The sequence below is a fragment of the Lutzomyia longipalpis genome, chromosome 3 (genome assembly GCF_024334085.1).
Source record: "Lutzomyia longipalpis isolate SR_M1_2022 chromosome 3, ASM2433408v1".
Lineage (NCBI taxonomy): Eukaryota > Metazoa > Arthropoda > Insecta > Diptera > Psychodidae > Lutzomyia > Lutzomyia longipalpis.
The window spans coordinates 15,559,076-15,575,107 of NC_074709.1; the positions used below are offsets into that span (position 1 = coordinate 15,559,076).

The 16,032-nt window shown below is 33.6% G+C and overlaps 5 protein-coding genes across 9 annotated transcripts; 2 read left to right on the forward strand and 3 right to left on the reverse strand.

Annotated features, from left to right (window-relative positions):
* Positions 1–264: 264 nt before the first annotated feature.
* LOC129793393 (splicing factor 45) lies at positions 265–2,380 on the reverse strand. Its single transcript, XM_055833379.1, has 3 exons — positions 2,310–2,380; positions 1,364–2,209; positions 265–1,286 (listed from the first exon to the last, which is right to left on the reverse strand). Exons 2-3 carry the CDS (start codon positions 2,002–2,004, stop codon positions 740–742), a joined length of 1,188 nt encoding a protein of 395 aa, XP_055689354.1. The 5' UTR covers positions 2,005–2,209; positions 2,310–2,380; the 3' UTR covers positions 265–739.
* A 485-nt stretch (positions 2,381–2,865) lies between these two features.
* LOC129793352 (cullin-2) lies at positions 2,866–6,979 on the forward strand. Of its 5 annotated transcripts, none has more exons than XM_055833283.1 (6): positions 2,866–2,973; positions 3,423–3,593; positions 3,721–4,636; positions 4,700–5,037; positions 5,133–5,904; positions 6,203–6,979. In XM_055833283.1, the coding sequence occupies exons 2-6, from the start codon at positions 3,475–3,477 to the stop codon at positions 6,332–6,334; spliced, it is 2,277 nt and encodes a 758-aa protein (XP_055689258.1). In that variant the 5' UTR covers positions 2,866–2,973; positions 3,423–3,474; the 3' UTR covers positions 6,335–6,979. The 5 variants fall into 5 exon arrangements, with proteins under 5 accessions (XP_055689258.1, XP_055689262.1, XP_055689259.1 ...); XM_055833287.1 differs by having other exon boundaries at positions 2,930–2,985; positions 6,203–6,617; XM_055833284.1 differs by having other exon boundaries at positions 2,937–3,062.
* Positions 6,580–8,052, reverse strand: LOC129791521 (glutamate [NMDA] receptor subunit 1-like). Its single transcript, XM_055829680.1, has 3 exons — positions 7,933–8,052; positions 6,973–7,875; positions 6,580–6,909 (listed from the first exon to the last, which is right to left on the reverse strand). The coding sequence occupies exons 1-3, from the start codon at positions 8,050–8,052 to the stop codon at positions 6,580–6,582; spliced, it is 1,353 nt and encodes a 450-aa protein (XP_055685655.1).
* Positions 8,053–8,219: 167 nt separating this feature from the next.
* On the reverse strand, positions 8,220–10,674 carry LOC129793405 (uncharacterized). The gene is made up of 4 exons (XM_055833405.1): positions 10,126–10,674; positions 9,608–10,062; positions 9,478–9,547; positions 8,220–9,419 (listed from the first exon to the last, which is right to left on the reverse strand). Exons 1-4 carry the CDS (start codon positions 10,175–10,177, stop codon positions 9,031–9,033), a joined length of 966 nt encoding a protein of 321 aa, XP_055689380.1. The 5' UTR covers positions 10,178–10,674; the 3' UTR covers positions 8,220–9,030.
* Positions 10,675–10,813: 139 nt separating this feature from the next.
* On the forward strand, positions 10,814–14,275 carry LOC129793370 (eukaryotic peptide chain release factor GTP-binding subunit ERF3A). The gene is made up of 7 exons (XM_055833339.1): positions 10,814–11,331; positions 11,525–11,731; positions 12,027–12,522; positions 12,628–12,901; positions 12,975–13,238; positions 13,313–13,481; positions 13,577–14,275. The coding sequence occupies exons 1-7, from the start codon at positions 10,992–10,994 to the stop codon at positions 13,618–13,620; spliced, it is 1,794 nt and encodes a 597-aa protein (XP_055689314.1). The 5' UTR covers positions 10,814–10,991; the 3' UTR covers positions 13,621–14,275.
* The last annotated feature ends 1,757 nt before the right edge of the window (positions 14,276–16,032 follow it).

Below are 16,032 nucleotides of genomic sequence, written 5' to 3' on the forward strand. Positions count from 1 at the left end.
TTTGTAAAGCATGAATAAAATTGATTTTTTTTTGAAAAGTCGAATGCGATACATAAGTGTCCGCTTAATCAAGTCTCTCAGTTGAATTCTTCTTACGCATAAAACTAATGTGTTACAAAGAATTTAACCGAAATGTGATTATTATGACTATTATTATTAGTATGACTATAATGTTTGTCACATGCTTGTATGAACCTCGAATGTTTCTAAACTTAAAACTTTAAAGGAGTTAATCTTCCAAAGATACATACAATAAACTCTGGATTTATGTAGTACATATATAGTTTATTAATTGGTAAAGAATATTATGGTATATTTCGGTGATTTTCTTCGTTACAAGACTTTTTAATGTATTTTCTTCTTCAATTTATATATATTTTATGTATATCTCAGATATATGAAATACCAACAATATTTAAAAAGATAGTATTAATTTTCCTAATTAAAATTATGTAGCGGTTGTAGATTATCGTTTAAAATCAGAAATTAAATGATATTACAATACTACAAAATAAAGCTTAAAATTTTACTGAGCAAAAAACTTTTTTTTTTAAATTTTTATTTGTATTCAAGTTAATACAAACACAGTGTAAGTAGGTATGTGTAACTGCTAGGTATGCTTACAAACGTTAGATACAGTTTTTTTTCTGCAATAAGACTATACTCATGTTTTCGGTGCAATTACTTTAAAAAAATATAATATACAAAAAATTATTCAATCAGAATTTTTCCTGCATTCTTATCCAAGAAGTTGAAGATTCTGAAATTTCTCAAAATCATAAAATCCTGCCTTAACTTGTCGTCCACCGAAGAATCTGCCATTGAGATCGACAACAGCCTTGATGGCGCTTTCAATTCTTTTAAACTCCACAAATATCCGTACAGCTTCTTCCGGATTTGTATCTGGTACTTCATGAATGACAACCGTCACAACGTCACCATATTTTGTGTTGCATTCATCTTTCACCTCAGGCTCCAATTCAGAATCTACATCACCCGGTCCTACCATGTTTCGTAAGATGACAACTTTGCTGGGAGACTTCATTATTTCTGTGATACTGGGTTCGGCAGATTGTGGTGGTGGACTTGAAGCAGCCGAGAGGGGCGTTATAAATTCCTTCTCGTGAATTATCCTGCCGCCTCGTTTAGATGTTTTTTCAACTTGAAGGGCCACAGACATACCTTGTTCCTGCTTGCCCAATCCTTGACCATCCTTGAAGCCGTACTTTGCCATTATTTTTGCTGCAACACTGCTGGTACCATAGGTGACATTACCAGCGGATGACCTATTTGCAAATGTAAAGTACAATTAAAAGTTTCTAATATAATTTCTTCGTAAAAATATCGTAGATAGTCGCCATACTTTTCTGATACAAGATTCTCCTGTAAGGACGGTGGTGGAGCAATAGCAGCACCTAAGGATGCTCTAGCAGTTGGCGGTGATTTACTGCATGCATCTTCATCATCTGAGTGTGCATGTCGTCTTCCACCAAAGCCTAAATACTTTGCGGGAGGCGATTCATCTTCAGCTGTAGTCCTCGGTACTCCACTAACTTTACGTTTTGTATTCCTTTCTTCACGTTTTCGTTCTTCTCGTTCCCTTAATTTTTCTTTTTCCTTATCTCTCTTAACTTTTACAAGTTTTTCATAGTCATTTGGCCATATCGGATCATATTCATCCACCACGTTCCACTCTACTCCATCCGATGAACGTTCTCTTGATTGATTAGTTGGTCCAAAGATATTTTGTGAAACGTTTTTCAACAGTGACGGATAAATCTGGTGTACTTCATTCTGTGTATTACTGAACGTTTCTTCCGAAATTTCCTTTTTGGCTTTTAGATCTATAACTGGGGCTAATGTGATTGCCTTACGAGGGGCAATATTTCGCTGTGGCACTACTTTCTTTACAGCTAATTGCGTTTGCAAGAGTTTTATCCCAGACGACCAGCCATCAATTTGATCTGTTTTCTGTTTAGTATCCAAATCGTCGTATAGAGCCATGTTTTGCTGAATCAATCCCAAAAATGAACTTTTAGCTGTGATTCTTTTTTTCGTATTTTAACAAGATAGCTTCACGATTTCAAACAATGAATTTTACTTTCAAGCGTCTCTCCATACAAACTGATTTTTCTACAATAGAGTAACAAAGAAAATTCCCAAGACAATCGTTTGGACTTTCTATGGAAATGTCTTTTTTTGGGTTGTTCTACAATAAAAAATGTTTAATAAATATTTATGGATAATTGTTTATCAGGCTAACTTTTCTCTCCAAATATTGTGTAAATAATTTGGGAAAAAAAACTTACAAACTAGCAGCCACAGCTGTTATTTATGTTACAGTTTCTAATGAAACTTAAATAAATATTAACACTTAGAGGATTTAATGTGGACACCGTGGCAATTTTGAGTTTTTAAATCGACCTTATAGTTATTATCACTTCTATGTATAGGAAATTTCAATTATTGTACTTTGAGTTAGATGAATGAAAATCTGAAAAATATTTTTCTTTTTAAAAGATAATTAAGGTCAAAGTCGAAATTATTATTGTTCAGGCTCAATAATTTTGCATCATGATTCTACGTAACTTTTTTTCATTATTATGTTTTTGATAAATTATTTAAAAAGTGAGTGCAATAATACTTGAAATAGAATAAAAATAAATTAAACTTTCGATCCTCATTCAATAAGCAGATCTACAATTAACAAAGTATTTAATACTTGGACTTTTTATTATGTTGGACACTGTCACCATTTTGATTCTCCGCGCGGTAAAAAGTATTCGGTCTTGCAAGTGTTAAATTAAAACCCTTTTCTTCTTCTTCTTCTTCTTTTATATTTCTCAGGGCCGAACGTCATTTCGACATCCATACAGTCAAACCCTTTGTCAAATTATGCGAATTTTTCCTCCATCACTGACGACATAACCTAAAGAAGTGAAAATTAGAGAGAATACAAAATACCAGAATAAGGTGAAAAGTTGTGTAAACACAAAATTTAAATTTATATAATATTATTTAAAACAAAGTCTCGATTGTACATTGTCTCTCTAGTAACTAAAGTAATATTTGCATTCTTTGAATTAAAAATTTTAGGATAAAGAAGATTTTGCCTAAATAGTAAAATTTAGTTTGTTTTTATTCTCAAAAAGTGACATACAGAATAGGTCGTTGCAAAAAATACTACATTTTCTTTATTTTCCACATTTGTTTTACCGCGCTTTATTAATGGTAGTGGTTTATTTAAACGATGTATATGTAATATTTTTGTGGTCTCATAGGATAAAAATAGAATAAAATTGCTTTTGTATGCTTGAAATGAGTTCGCACATTTTGAATCACTTGACAGGCTTTCCTAAATATCCGGACAAACATCTCTTCGAATTAAACTCACTGTGTGTGTGTACCTTTTTTTCTACCAGGAGCTACAAGGCTAGTGTATTGAAAAACATAAGTCCAGAAGCAAAAAAAAAAATGTCATTGAAACCGAAGCGCGTGAATTTCGACCAAACATGGGAAGAACTGAAGGAGACGGTCAAGGAAGTCGTAACACTCAGCAATGTTAAGCGTGATATATGGAACAACCGTTTTGGGTAAGTAATGTGTACTTACTAATATCATAGGTATGAAAAGATTCATATGATGAAAACATTGTTTTGAAAACATATTTTTAAAAAATCAGATGTTCCTGTAGAGTTAAAAAAGGTTTTAATATTTTAGAGATGTGTACTCCATATGCGTGGCTTATCCGGAACCATTGGCGGATAAATTGTATTCAGAGACAAAAAATCTACTTGAAAGTCATGTGGAAAACATGCTCGTAACTAAAGTGGCTGCAGCGATTCACTCACAAAGTAGTGATGTGACTGAGTCCCTTCTCTGGAGGTATTATGAAGCGTGGTCTGAGTACAGTCGTGGTATTGGATATCTCAATTTTCTCTACATGTACTTAAATATGCAACATATTAAGAAGAAGAAATTATCTGAGCCTGAAACTCTCTATGCTAGCGTTTCTAGTGACATTCAGGAACAAATGGAAATTGGTGAATTAGGCTTAGATATTTGGCGTGTAAAGATGATTGAGTCTTTGGGTGAGGAATTGGTGAAGCAGGTGTTAGACGGTATCAAAGCCGATCGGATGGGTACTGAAACGAATTCGCGTAATGTTGAGGTAATTCATGGTGTCATCCAGAGCTTTGTGCTCGTTCAGGATTACAGGAAAAAAGGGAATCTCAAGCTCTACCAGGACCTTTTCGAAAAACCAATGTTGACAACAAGTGGAGAATATTATCGCAGTGAGGCTGTGAAAATCCTTCAAAAATGTTCCGTAAGCAAATACATGGAAGAAGTGATAAAAAAACTTGATGATGAAAGGAGGCGTGCTGAGAAATTTTTGCATCACAGTTCCATTATGAAGCTGAGGAAGGAATGTCAGGAGAGAATGGTGACAGACCACATTGACTTCCTTTATTCGGAATGTAAAGAGATGGTGGCTCAGGAAAGAAGAGAGGATCTGAAAAATATGTACATTTTGCTCAAACCAGTCCCCGATGGGCTCAAGCAACTAATACTCATCTTCCTGGATCACATAAAAAACGAAGGCAATGAAACGATCTCCACACTCAAGGGTGACAATGTAAGAGAGTTTTATAAAACAAAAGATTTTTTTTAACGTTCCATTTATATTATTATTTCACAGATTCATATTCAATTTGTTGAAAATATGCTACAAGTCTACCAAAAGTACGAGGAACTTATCAGTGATACCTTCAGCTCTGGCCATTCTGTCGATCCGCTATTTCTCAGCGCTTTAGACAAAGCATGTGCTAGCGTAATAAATACAACTATTCGTATTGGAGAAAAGCAAATGTGCCGAAGTGCTGAGCTTGTGGCCAGATACTGTGATAGTTTACTGAAAAAGTCTAAGTCTACAGAGAGTGAAATCGACACAAAACTGACGAAGAGTATCACTATTTTCAAGTACATTGAGGACAAGGATGTTTACCAAAAATTCTACAGTAGAATGTTGGCAAAAAGGTATGAAAGCCCCGTTCCATATCTCGGTTTTCCCTAATAATGTCTATATACCTACTTATTTACATGCCGTACTAAATATAAAATTTTGTTTTTAGGTTGATCCATGAGCAATCATTAAGCATGGATGCGGAAGAGGCTATGATAAATCGTCTGAAGCAGGCATGTGGGTACGAATTCACCAATAAACTCCACCGTATGTTTACAGACATTTCTGTGTCGGCAGACCTAAATAATAAATTCAGCGTATATCTCAAAGAAAATAAGGAAGAAATAGGGATATCATGTCAGATAAAAATTCTTCAAGCAGGAGCATGGCCGCTTGGACCGACGCAAGTAGTTATTCCCTTTGCCGTGCCACAAGAGTTTGAAAAATCTATTCGGATGTTTGAAGCTTTTTACCATACCAATTTTAACGGGCGCAAGCTCACGTGGCTCCATTACTTGTGTCAGGGCGAACTAAAGCTGGGCTACCTTAAAAAATCTTACATTGTTACTATGCAAACATACCAAATGGCCATTCTGTTGCTCTTTGAGTGTGTAGATACCATGATGTGCAAAGAAATCCAGGAAACACTGCAACTCAATGCGGATACCTTTCACAAGCACATGCAGAGCCTGATTGAGTCCAAGTTGCTCCTGGCTAATAGTGACGAACTTAAAGATGACACAGAGATTCGATTAAATCTCGATTACAGCAATAAGAGAACAAAATTCAAGATAACAGCTGCACTGCAGAGAGAGACACCGCAAGAGGTAGAACATACCATGAATGCTGTTGATGAAGACAGGAAACTTTATCTTCAGGCTGCCATCGTAAGAATCATGAAATCTCGCAAGATCTTACGTCACAATGCACTTGTTCAAGAGGTGAGCTAAAATTTTATTTGATATACATATGAAAATGAAAGGGAAGATTTTCTATGGCAATTTTTTTCATCTCCCAAGCACAGTTTTATTGAAACATTAATGTTAATTTGACAATGGAAAAAATGTACACGGGGTTGCTTTTTTTGGTGTTCACGGAAAGATTAACAGAAGCAATTATAGTTGTATCAATTTCATAGTTACATAGTTTTTTTTTAAATTAAATAAATAAAGTTGCTAAATTAATTAATTTAAAAGTACAATTAATAGTACCTAATAGTCTTATATTTTTACATTACAGATCTATACTCAATCTAAGGTGAGCTTTGCACCCAGTATGCTGATGATTAAAAAGTGTATAGAGTCTCTAATTGAAAAGCAGTACATTGAAAGAACGCCCAATTCAACGGATGAATACAGTTATGTGGCATAGATCTTAATCATATGCTCTTTTAGCAGCAGATTGAATTCTTGACCTCAAAAAAACTAAAAACAAAAAAGTACAGTTGTTACGAATCCTTTTTATACATAGCAGTGAAAAAAAATAAGGATCATCATAAAATAAGGCACGTAAGAATTCGGTAATTAATCGAAATCACAGTTGATGCTTCAATTTGTGAATACCTATTAGACAAAATTATTAAATAACGTTGAGAAATCTTTAAATAATTTATGCTCTTATTTTCTATAAAGAAGTTGCTTAACATTCTTTACTATCATTTTTGTTTGTCTTTTCTTGATATAAATTTCAATTGTTAGAATTATAACACTAACCACTAATCCAACAGAAATTATCATCATAGGAGTGAAGACTTTTTCAATGTCCACGGGTACTACAGTCACACGTGATGTATAGCACTTAGGGCATAGTGTAAACCATTTTGTATGTTCATGTTGGATGACCCCGCTCTCGGTTAACTGACGAGTTAACACGTTAATTAATTCTCGGTATGGTGAATTTTTTCCAACGACTGCACTTGCTTCTAAAGCTTTCCAAGATATGATTTCCTATGAGTAGTAGAAAAAACATTTTATGTAGATCTAATAATAAAATTTGGTCAGAAGACTTACTTGTAAATCACATATTTCATCTTCAGAAAAGTTTTGAACAATAGTCTCATACATCGTCTCCACATCGAAATGGTATGCAAATCCACCCTTCTGAATCATTTGAATACCAATGTCAGGAGGAAAAAAGTTCCCGGGTTTCTTTATGCGATCAGCATAAAGAGAACTGAGAATTTTGCTCGTTGAATTAAAAAGGTAATCGTTGTATGGCACAGGATTTGCACCAATTAAGAGTTTGCTAGCAGCCAAATCATGTATTGTTCGAATATTTTTTGGCGAATCAACAATGAGAGATCCTACAATGAAAGTGGAGTAAAATTGATAACATACAAGAGAGAAAATGAATCCAAAAACCAGAAGTATTCGTCCTGAAAAAGGTAGGAGCTTTTCGGAGTAACCTTGCTGAAGGAAAGCTCCAAAAATGCCAAGAAAAGCAGATCCAGGTGCGCCCTCAGGATCATTATAATATCTTAGAGCAACGATAAAAACCATCCAATATAGTACTAGTATAATCAGTGTAGCTATCCACAGAATATTAGTAAATGGTTGTAAATAAATAGCACGCAATGACGTAGATTTTGGATGCCGAAATACGAAACCAAACTGGGCTCTCCAAGTTGTTGCAGTCGGAGTGGCATAGGGTAACCGATCAGCAGTAATGCTCAGTGGTGTTACACTTACGTCTGCAAGGGAACTGTTGAGCAACCCAATAGTACCACTCAGGGATTCGTTAGGTAACCGTGAGAACTGGCTCCAGGTAGAAATCCTCCGTAGTACTAGTGTTGCATTTATGCGATCAACGATGGTTTGTAAGATTGAATACTGAAATGCCGAACCAGCTGTTGTAGTATCAATACGCTTCTGAAGCATATCCATCACGGTATAACCCGAATGAATACTAACAATCTGTAAAAATTCGCATTAAAGCAAATAAATAAAATAATATTGCAATAATATACTCACAGAAACAGCACCATATATTTCTGATCCATAAAAATCTAATCTTCGTCTGATCTTCGTAGTTCGACTAAATTCTTTAGATATGGAAAAATTCTTCCCATCCCATAGTCCCATTAAATTCATGGTGAGTGGATACGATACATTTCTTTTTATTTTAAACACTTCATAAACGGTCAGTTTCTCTTGCCCATCTGAATTCACAAGAAATACTTCAGAGTCCCATTGAATGTTTAATTTACTGAGCACATTAAAACTTTTTATAGTTGTTGCTGAAGAATACACAAACCAGATAAAAGTCTCGTTAAATTTATTTGTTTCAGAAAATCGACGAAGCATTTCAAGGCTTCTTTTACAATCCAAATCAATAATTACACCAATTCGGGCTATATTATGCGAAAGGGATTTTTGTATCAAAGCAAAATCTTTCGTTGAATTCAAATTAAATGCAGAAGTCAATAGTTTTTCCTCTTGTAACAATTTTGCAATATTCACGCAATTTTGCGTGGAACAGCAAAATATAACGCTTGATTTTAAATGATGCAAAAGGAAAATTTCTCGCAATAGTCCTAACAAATGCAGTCTGAGCAACATTTTATTAAAAACTAAAAGGAATTGATCAATTTTCTCAATTGAAATCTCAGGTTCATAAAAAACGAGAAAAATCGAAACTTAAAGAAAATTGCTCAATTATATTTTTTGATTGATAGGTAAGGATATGCAATCTACATTTACGTGCATTAAATTCCTTATATTCTTTCAACAAACTTCCAGTTATATTAAATTTACAAATTTAACCCAGATATGATTTATTTTGAGCACTTGCCTTTTGTAAAATGTACATGTAGGTATGCAGGATAATATATTCGGTTTTGAACGCTTTGAATAAGAAAAAAATTTGGAATCATTAGGTATACATATTGTACTTGGAGTTCCTTTCATTACAATGTAATGAAACGTACAATAAAGATTTATAATTTGTGATCATGTCAAGGCTATGGACCTTTTCAATGGACAAAATACCGTTAATCGAAAGTTATGACGAGAGCCAGTTTAGTTTTTTTTGTGATGACGAATTGTTTCCAAATCTATATGAATGTATATCTATACTAAAGGATTATTTCTGTTATCAATAGTATCGTACGTTGGATCGTCTTTGATTTGATTTTTTGTGATATTGACCAATTCTGTTGAACTGTTTTTGCTATTCGTTTTCTTGCGCTTCCGAAACCACCACTTGCTTGAGGATGACTCTTGAGTTGGAGCTGCCGCTATGGCTGATTTTGTGACTGACAATGGAGAGTGAAGAAGAAGCTGCGCGGCAATCCGGGACTTAATATCCGCATATTTATTCTTAAAATTCTCTGATTCCATCACTCGACGTGGTGGAGTGTGTGGAGTGTCATAATTAAATGATCTATTTATTTCTTCACGACTTATTAGAGTGTTTACTTCATTGGGTTCCACGTAAATACCATCTTCATCAGTTACAGCTGAAAAAATTAATATTTCGATCAGAATGTTTGACGACAATAGAAAAATTAAATTTACCTGGAGCTTCTTCACTAGTACGCCCCATGAGTGCTAGTAGCCAGGAATACTTTTCTTTTTGTGAAAGAGTCTAAAAAATTAAGTCTTATTAGATTATATTGCAAATCATAATTGATTTTAGAGCGACAACCTGGAAAAAGAAAGGGGAACCATTAAAATCTTCAACGCCTAAAACACGATCAGGCCATTTGAAATCCTCATCTGCACAATCCCACGCTCGCATCACACGTATCGTCAAATGCGGACGAAGTTCACCTAAAGGTGAACTGTAAAGTAACAACCACCCATCTAGAAAACCTCCAAAGTATTTTCCAGTGCAACGAATGTTAAAGGATAAGTCGAAGAATCCCCTTCGTTCAGCCCGTTGAAGATGCCCCACTTGATGACAAGAGCGTAACGCCAAGTGAGCTACTGGAAGACCTTTGAATGGACATTCCTGATTTATTTCCTGTACCGTAGACCGCATCTCAATATAGGCATTGTCATTGACAGGAAGTCGTGCAATGAGTGAATCACAAATCTTCAACAAACGTCTCAATTCATCTTGAGAAATTAATGCAGGTTCTTGAAGAACTTCACGTATATCTGTAAAGGAAAAATTCTCTGAGGAGGTCATTTTGGGATTACTACACAAAATTTCATATTTACCATGCAAGAAATCATAGAGATTGTCCGAATTATCTTCATACACGTTTTCCATGCCTGAATAAAATAATTATTTAATTTTTTTTTGGAAACAAATGATCTTCGTTACAAATTGACCCGTTGATCTCAAAAGTTGACTTTATTTTGACCAGATATATTGTGATCAGAAAACTGGTAAAAGCGATCAGTAAAATATTGCGCTTTAATCAGGAGAATATTTAATTTTTTTTGTCAGTTTATGTCTGATTCTTACTAAAGGTTGTAAAAAAAATCTTTAAGGGTATTGACCATTATATATTTTTTGATTGTTCTATCATACTCTTCTCAAAATAAATTAGATAAAACAAAATAATTTTAACTGAATACTCCTGTACCTATATACTTCCTATATAATGTGACCACATCGTAGGTTATTTGTTTCATGTTTTGTTATAAAAAACAATTCCTTAAAAAATAAAAATTCTTTCCGGCCCTAATGGAAATTTCTTTTTAGTTATTATAATTATTTCTTTTAATTATTTTTTTTTTGGAAATTAATCCAGCAATTCTGACGCAATTTCTTGGGTTATCGTGAGGAGAAGGGGAAATGTAAAAAAATTGAATGGATTTTTTTTAATGTTTAATTCGATATCCGATATTGCATATGAAAGGTTTAAATGTGTCGGTCGGTGGTAATTTGAAAGGTTTAGTTAGAATGCCGCCACATTTTTGATTGATTTTTAATTGTTGAATACCATTTGATGCAATGTCGTTTCCAGATTTTTAATAAGTACTCATAGTCGCGAAATTCGGCTGAGAACGTGAGAAAAAAAAATGAAAAAGTTCATTTATATCTTGGTTGATGGTGGATTCTGGGAAATCCCGAATCAATGAAATACCCCTTGTCTGTTTGTCATTTTCTTTACTCCGCCATTTGCAATCTTGTGTCAAAATTGTGTCCGCGTGTGGAAAAATTTAGATGTAAAATTTTCCATAATTTGTATTCTCAGCTTCTTTTTTTAGCGATAATAGTTAATTTTATAAAACATTGTTCTGAATACCGATTTCTATTATTGACTTTCATTATGTCGCAAGAGAATACCGAGATCAGTGCAAAGTTCTCCACACTCAATGTAAACGCAATGGAATTTGTGCCGAGCTTCTGTCAGCAAGAGAGAACCTCAGCAGTCACCACAGAAAATAATGAAGAAAACAGATCCGAGATCACTAGTGAGTATAACTAACTATTATTGATTTTCTTTTAATATAATTGGTCTTGCAAGGAGATTGTCTTAGAATAAAAGAATCTCTAAAATAATTAATTTATTTATGAATTGTATAATGTGCCACATCGTCCAAGAAGACATTTTGTTGCTGGAAAATTTTCGGTTTCGTCTTTTTTTTTACTACATTATCCATATAGCGCCCGTCGCCGACAACGATCCTCTAGACAGTTGGGATGTGGAAGACGAGCCAGTATTACCACTTGAGGATGAAGAAGCAGAGGATGGTGAAGATGCCGATGGTGAAAGTGATGTTGCCCCAAAGCAGTCAAAGAAAAAACCCCAAAAGATTGAAGAGAATAAGAGCAAGAAGGAGCATGTCAATGTTGTTTTCATTGGACATGTTGGTAAGTACTAAAATTTATTTAGTTTATGTAAAAAAAAATTATATCAGGTTTTCCCTTAAAAAAGTGTGCTGTGGGTTTTGTCATTGTGCTAGAAAAAAAGTCATCCCTAGTCTTGCAAGATGTCAAGCTATATGAGATGAGCAAAACTTCAATGGAATATACTTAAATTAGTTTTACGTCTTATATGTATTTTAATCTTAATCTTAGCTGCAGTCACAAATTTTAACAATTACCATAAAAATATATTTTTATGGCTCAAGTTTATATATGATTATCATTAATACAATCATTATAGATGCTGGGAAATCTACTATTGGCGGCCAGATAATGTCTCTTACTGGAATGGTCGATAAAAGAACTCTGGAAAAGTACGAGCGTGAAGCTCGTGAGAAGTCACGAGAGAGTTGGTATCTCTCGTGGGCATTGGACACGAATCAGGAAGAGCGAGATAAGGGAAAGACGGTTGAAGTGGGACGTGCCTATTTTGAGACCGATAAAAAACATTTCACGATCCTTGATGCGCCTGGTCACAAGAGCTTTGTGCCTAACATGATTGGTGGGGCTGCACAGGCAGATGTTGCAGTCCTTGTGATATCTGCCAGAAAAGGAGAATTTGAAACGGGTTTTGATCGCGGTGGACAAACTCGGGAGCATGCGATGCTCGCCAAAACTGCCGGTGTTAAACATCTCATTGTCCTTGTCAACAAGATGGATGATCCAACAGTAAATTGGAATGAGAACAGATACAACGAATGTCGAGACAAAATTCTACCGTATCTTAAGAAACTTGGGTAAGTGTACTTAACATCACTTTTTAACATTTTTCAACTAAAGTTTACTTCTGCAGTTGCAGATATTTTTTATCATATAATTTGTTCTTTTCTTTGTTCTTTTAGATTTAACCCAACCAAGGATCTAACTTTCATGCCATGTTCTGGGCTAACGGGTCAAGGTATTAGGGAACCAATTGATCCAAGTCTATGCCCATGGTACACTGGTCACGCATTTATTCCATTCATCGATGATTTGCCCTCACTTGGCAGAAAAACCGACGGTCCATTTATAATGCCTATTGTAGATAAATATAAAGATATGGGAACGGTGGTGATGGGGAAAGTGGAGTCTGGTTGTGCAAAGAAGGGGCAAAATTTACTTGTAATGCCCAATCGAGTGAGTATTGATGCTTTATATATTATATGTATATTTTTTTCGAAAAATTAATTTGATTTTTTTTATTGAATAGACTCAGGTTTCGGTTGATCAGTTGTGGTCAGATGATGATGAAGTCACGGCGGTAGGCCCTGGAGAAAATGTTAAGATCAAATTAAAAGGAATCGAAGAAGAGGACGTCTCACCTGGTTTTGTACTCTGCGATGCATCCAATCCAATAAAAATCGGAAAAATTTTTGATGCTCAGGTGGTGATTCTAGAACACAAATCCATCATTTGTGCGGGATATTCAGCAGTTATGCACATTCATTGCGCAGCTGAAGAAATAACAGTGAAAGTAAGATTTGATACGTCCCTTTGAACTATTTTTTTTTAAATTCTATTTGACGATGTCTTTTCCTTTCATATCAGGCTCTAATCTGTTTAGTTGATAAGAAAACAGGGGAAAAATCACGATCAAGACCACGATTTGTGAAACAGGATCAAGTGGCAATTATGAGAATTGAATGTTCCGGATTAATTTGTCTCGAGCAATTCAAATTGTTCCCGCAAATGGGAAGATTCACGCTCAGAGATGAGAGTAAGTACTCGCATTTTAAATACATTGCACGATATGACGTGTTGTCGGTGTTGTCTGATCACTAACCATTTTCCATTATTAAAAAAAAAAAACAGATAAAACCATTGCAATTGGAAAAGTGCTTAAGGTGATCGAGTAAAATTTCTATTGGTCGTCTTCAATAATGATATGTAGGAGTTAAACGGAACAGAAAATGATTAAAGAGTGAAGATATTTAAATTCATCTATATCTCAAAAGGTGAGTAATATGATAAAAGAAAGCAAACTTACTTCATGAAAGATGTAAAAAGAAGAAATATCGCAGAGAAGAATTATGTGTAAAAATTGTTATAGGTACTAATATAATTTTTATTTCAAAATGTAATGAATGATATAAATCATTTATTTATATATGTATATATATATATATCGCCAGTTGAAAAATATAATGTATTTTACTTTTTTATTGGCTGGAAAGTTTTTTATTCCCTTAATCTTATAAGGGACCACATGGAAGAAGTTAGGGTTCCTTACATTTCACTATATACATACATGCGAAAAAATTACCTATTTATTCTCAAGCCTTAATAAACTCTATAAGAAAATTAAACAAAGAGATTTCAGAAAAGTATATTTCCCAACCGGCCATATATATATATATATACATATATAATTTTTTGGAAAGATGAGATAAATATATTGAAATCCTAACTATTGCTATTCCTTTCTCAGCAGAATGATTAGAATTATTATAGTTTTTTTTACATGTCCATGAAAACGGAATGACAAGAAATGAAATAAATGATTTCAGAGTTTTTGGTTTTGTTTTTATTCTCTTGTATAATATCATTTATATGAAATAATTATCTTTTGGGGTGAGTTGGTCAAATGGATAGAACGTAACAAATTAAGTTTCTCTTTCTCTGGACAAAATTAAAGGATTAACGAATTAACACCTTATAGTCTTCACATTTAATTTTAGATATTAATTAACTTCCCTCCTTTTCCTTTGAAAATTTGCAATGATTGCTTACTTATTCATTAATGAGTTATATTCGTTATATTGTAAATATTTATATAAAAAAGTATGAAAATGGAATAGGTAATCAAAAACATAAAAGAATCAACAAGAAATATTTAGCAGTGGAGCAGGGGAAAGCTTTGGTTTTGAATATTACAAAAATTTCAGTGATGATGTGAGATCTCTTCTCAAAACTTTTGTTTTATCGATTGGAGATTTAAAATATAATATTCATTATTTTCGTTATTATGATATTATTGCTCGAAGAATTATATTTTCACTAACTTTTACATAGCATTGGATACTAAAATTGACAATTTTCTAATTGATAAACTTCCTTTATCAAGGTTCCGAATTTAAGATTTTATTTCAGTTATTCACCACATTTTACAATCAATTCAGCTTTGTACCTAACTAACCTATTTCATCCGACTCTTAGAAATACTTGATATAGTGGATTGAAATGTACAGGAATGATTTTTTGGTCAGACAGTTTCTGAAAAATTTGGAAATTAAGTTGTATCTGTGACTCAAAAAAAAATCATTTTAAATAAAACCCAACAAAAAAATCTAAAAAGCATTACGTAAGAATCATAGTCAAAAGAACAAATTTCAAAACTTGAAATGAAGCATAGATGAATTTGAAAATACTACAAATTGTACATAGATATTATGTAGCAAGGATTTTATTTCGCTAAAAAAATTAAAAATAAAATTTACAATTTTACAGTTAAGATTTTTTTATTTGTCACTTTAAATATAGCGAAAACACAAAGTAAAGATACCTTATAATTACGTAGAAGACTTCGCTTATTTTTTATTCTTTAATAAGTTATATCATTGTATAATAATTTTATATAGTAATACAATCTCTGAAGGGATGAAAAAATCCAAGAGTTCCGTACCTTCCTCTTTTGAGGGGAACGTAGATGGCGCGCGGACTGGTGCAAATTCGGGGGGTAAGCGAAATGCAAGGAGGACCTTCCTCCCATTCACAAGATCATTTGCTTTCGAGCGCTCATGGTGATCACTTGAAGGGTCGCATGAGCTGAACGTTTTTTCTATATGGACTTTTTTCTGTATGAACTTTTTTTTGTACCTACGATGAGTGGGTTGCAGAAGAGGTGCACAAAAAAGGGCTGAAGGAAGAAAAATGTACACGGAGTTGAGTTCAGATCTTGCAACATTTTTGGTTGTACATGAGTGGGAATGAACAGAAATACATTTTCTCTCCCTTTTGCACAATGAGATCTTCCAAAGTCTCGAAGAGCACAAATTTTGTCTTTTCGAGCAAAATTCTGCCTCAAACACGCTAGCTCATTCGAGACGAGCTGATATTGTTACTAACGAATTTAAAATACTCAATATAAACTTTTATTTGAATCAAAAATTTTCTTCTAAAGGTTAGTATGTAAAATATTAATTTTGAAAACTCCGTGGAAATATTAGGTAAATTAAAAAATATATAGGTACTTAATTAAAAATAAATAAATTCAAAAAACGAAATTGAATTGCTTAAAATATAATAATTAATCAATATTTGGCTAGACC

What these genes read in the sequence shown, in the direction of transcription:
- LOC129793393 (XM_055833379.1), bottom strand. Translation starts at nt 2,004, where the DNA reads ATGGCTCTATACGACGATTTGGATACTAAACAGAAAACAGATCAAATT. An exon ending in GAGAATCTTGTATCAGAAAA is followed by an intron (nt 1,287 to 1,363) that starts GTATGGCGACTA and finishes ATTTGCAAATAG; the next exon opens with GTCATCCGCTGGTAATGTCA.
- LOC129793352 (XM_055833283.1), top strand. Translation starts at nt 3,475, where the DNA reads ATGTCATTGAAACCGAAGCGCGTGAATTTCGACCAAACATGGGAAGAA. An exon ending in ATATGGAACAACCGTTTTGG is followed by an intron (nt 3,594 to 3,720) that starts GTAAGTAATGTG and finishes TTAATATTTTAG; the next exon opens with AGATGTGTACTCCATATGCG. An exon ending in ACAATGCACTTGTTCAAGAG is followed by an intron (nt 5,905 to 6,202) that starts GTGAGCTAAAAT and finishes TTTACATTACAG; the next exon opens with ATCTATACTCAATCTAAGGT.
- LOC129791521 (XM_055829680.1), bottom strand. Translation starts at nt 8,052, where the DNA reads ATGAATTTAATGGGACTATGGGATGGGAAGAATTTTTCCATATCTAAA. An exon ending in AAATATATGGTGCTGTTTCT is followed by an intron (nt 7,876 to 7,932) that starts GTGAGTATATTA and finishes GAATTTTTACAG; the next exon opens with ATTGTTAGTATTCATTCGGG. An exon ending in ATGAAATATGTGATTTACAA is followed by an intron (nt 6,910 to 6,972) that starts GTAAGTCTTCTG and finishes TACTACTCATAG; the next exon opens with GAAATCATATCTTGGAAAGC.
- LOC129793405 (XM_055833405.1), bottom strand. Translation starts at nt 10,177, where the DNA reads ATGGAAAACGTGTATGAAGATAATTCGGACAATCTCTATGATTTCTTG. An exon ending in GTTCCCCTTTCTTTTTCCAG is followed by an intron (nt 9,548 to 9,607) that starts GTTGTCGCTCTA and finishes TTAATTTTTTAG; the next exon opens with ACTCTTTCACAAAAAGAAAA. An exon ending in TACTAGTGAAGAAGCTCCAG is followed by an intron (nt 9,420 to 9,477) that starts GTAAATTTAATT and finishes TAATTTTTTCAG; the next exon opens with CTGTAACTGATGAAGATGGT.
- LOC129793370 (XM_055833339.1), top strand. Translation starts at nt 10,992, where the DNA reads ATGAAATACCCCTTGTCTGTTTGTCATTTTCTTTACTCCGCCATTTGC. An exon ending in TACTTGTAATGCCCAATCGA is followed by an intron (nt 12,902 to 12,974) that starts GTGAGTATTGAT and finishes TTTATTGAATAG; the next exon opens with ACTCAGGTTTCGGTTGATCA. An exon ending in CTGAAGAAATAACAGTGAAA is followed by an intron (nt 13,239 to 13,312) that starts GTAAGATTTGAT and finishes CTTTCATATCAG; the next exon opens with GCTCTAATCTGTTTAGTTGA.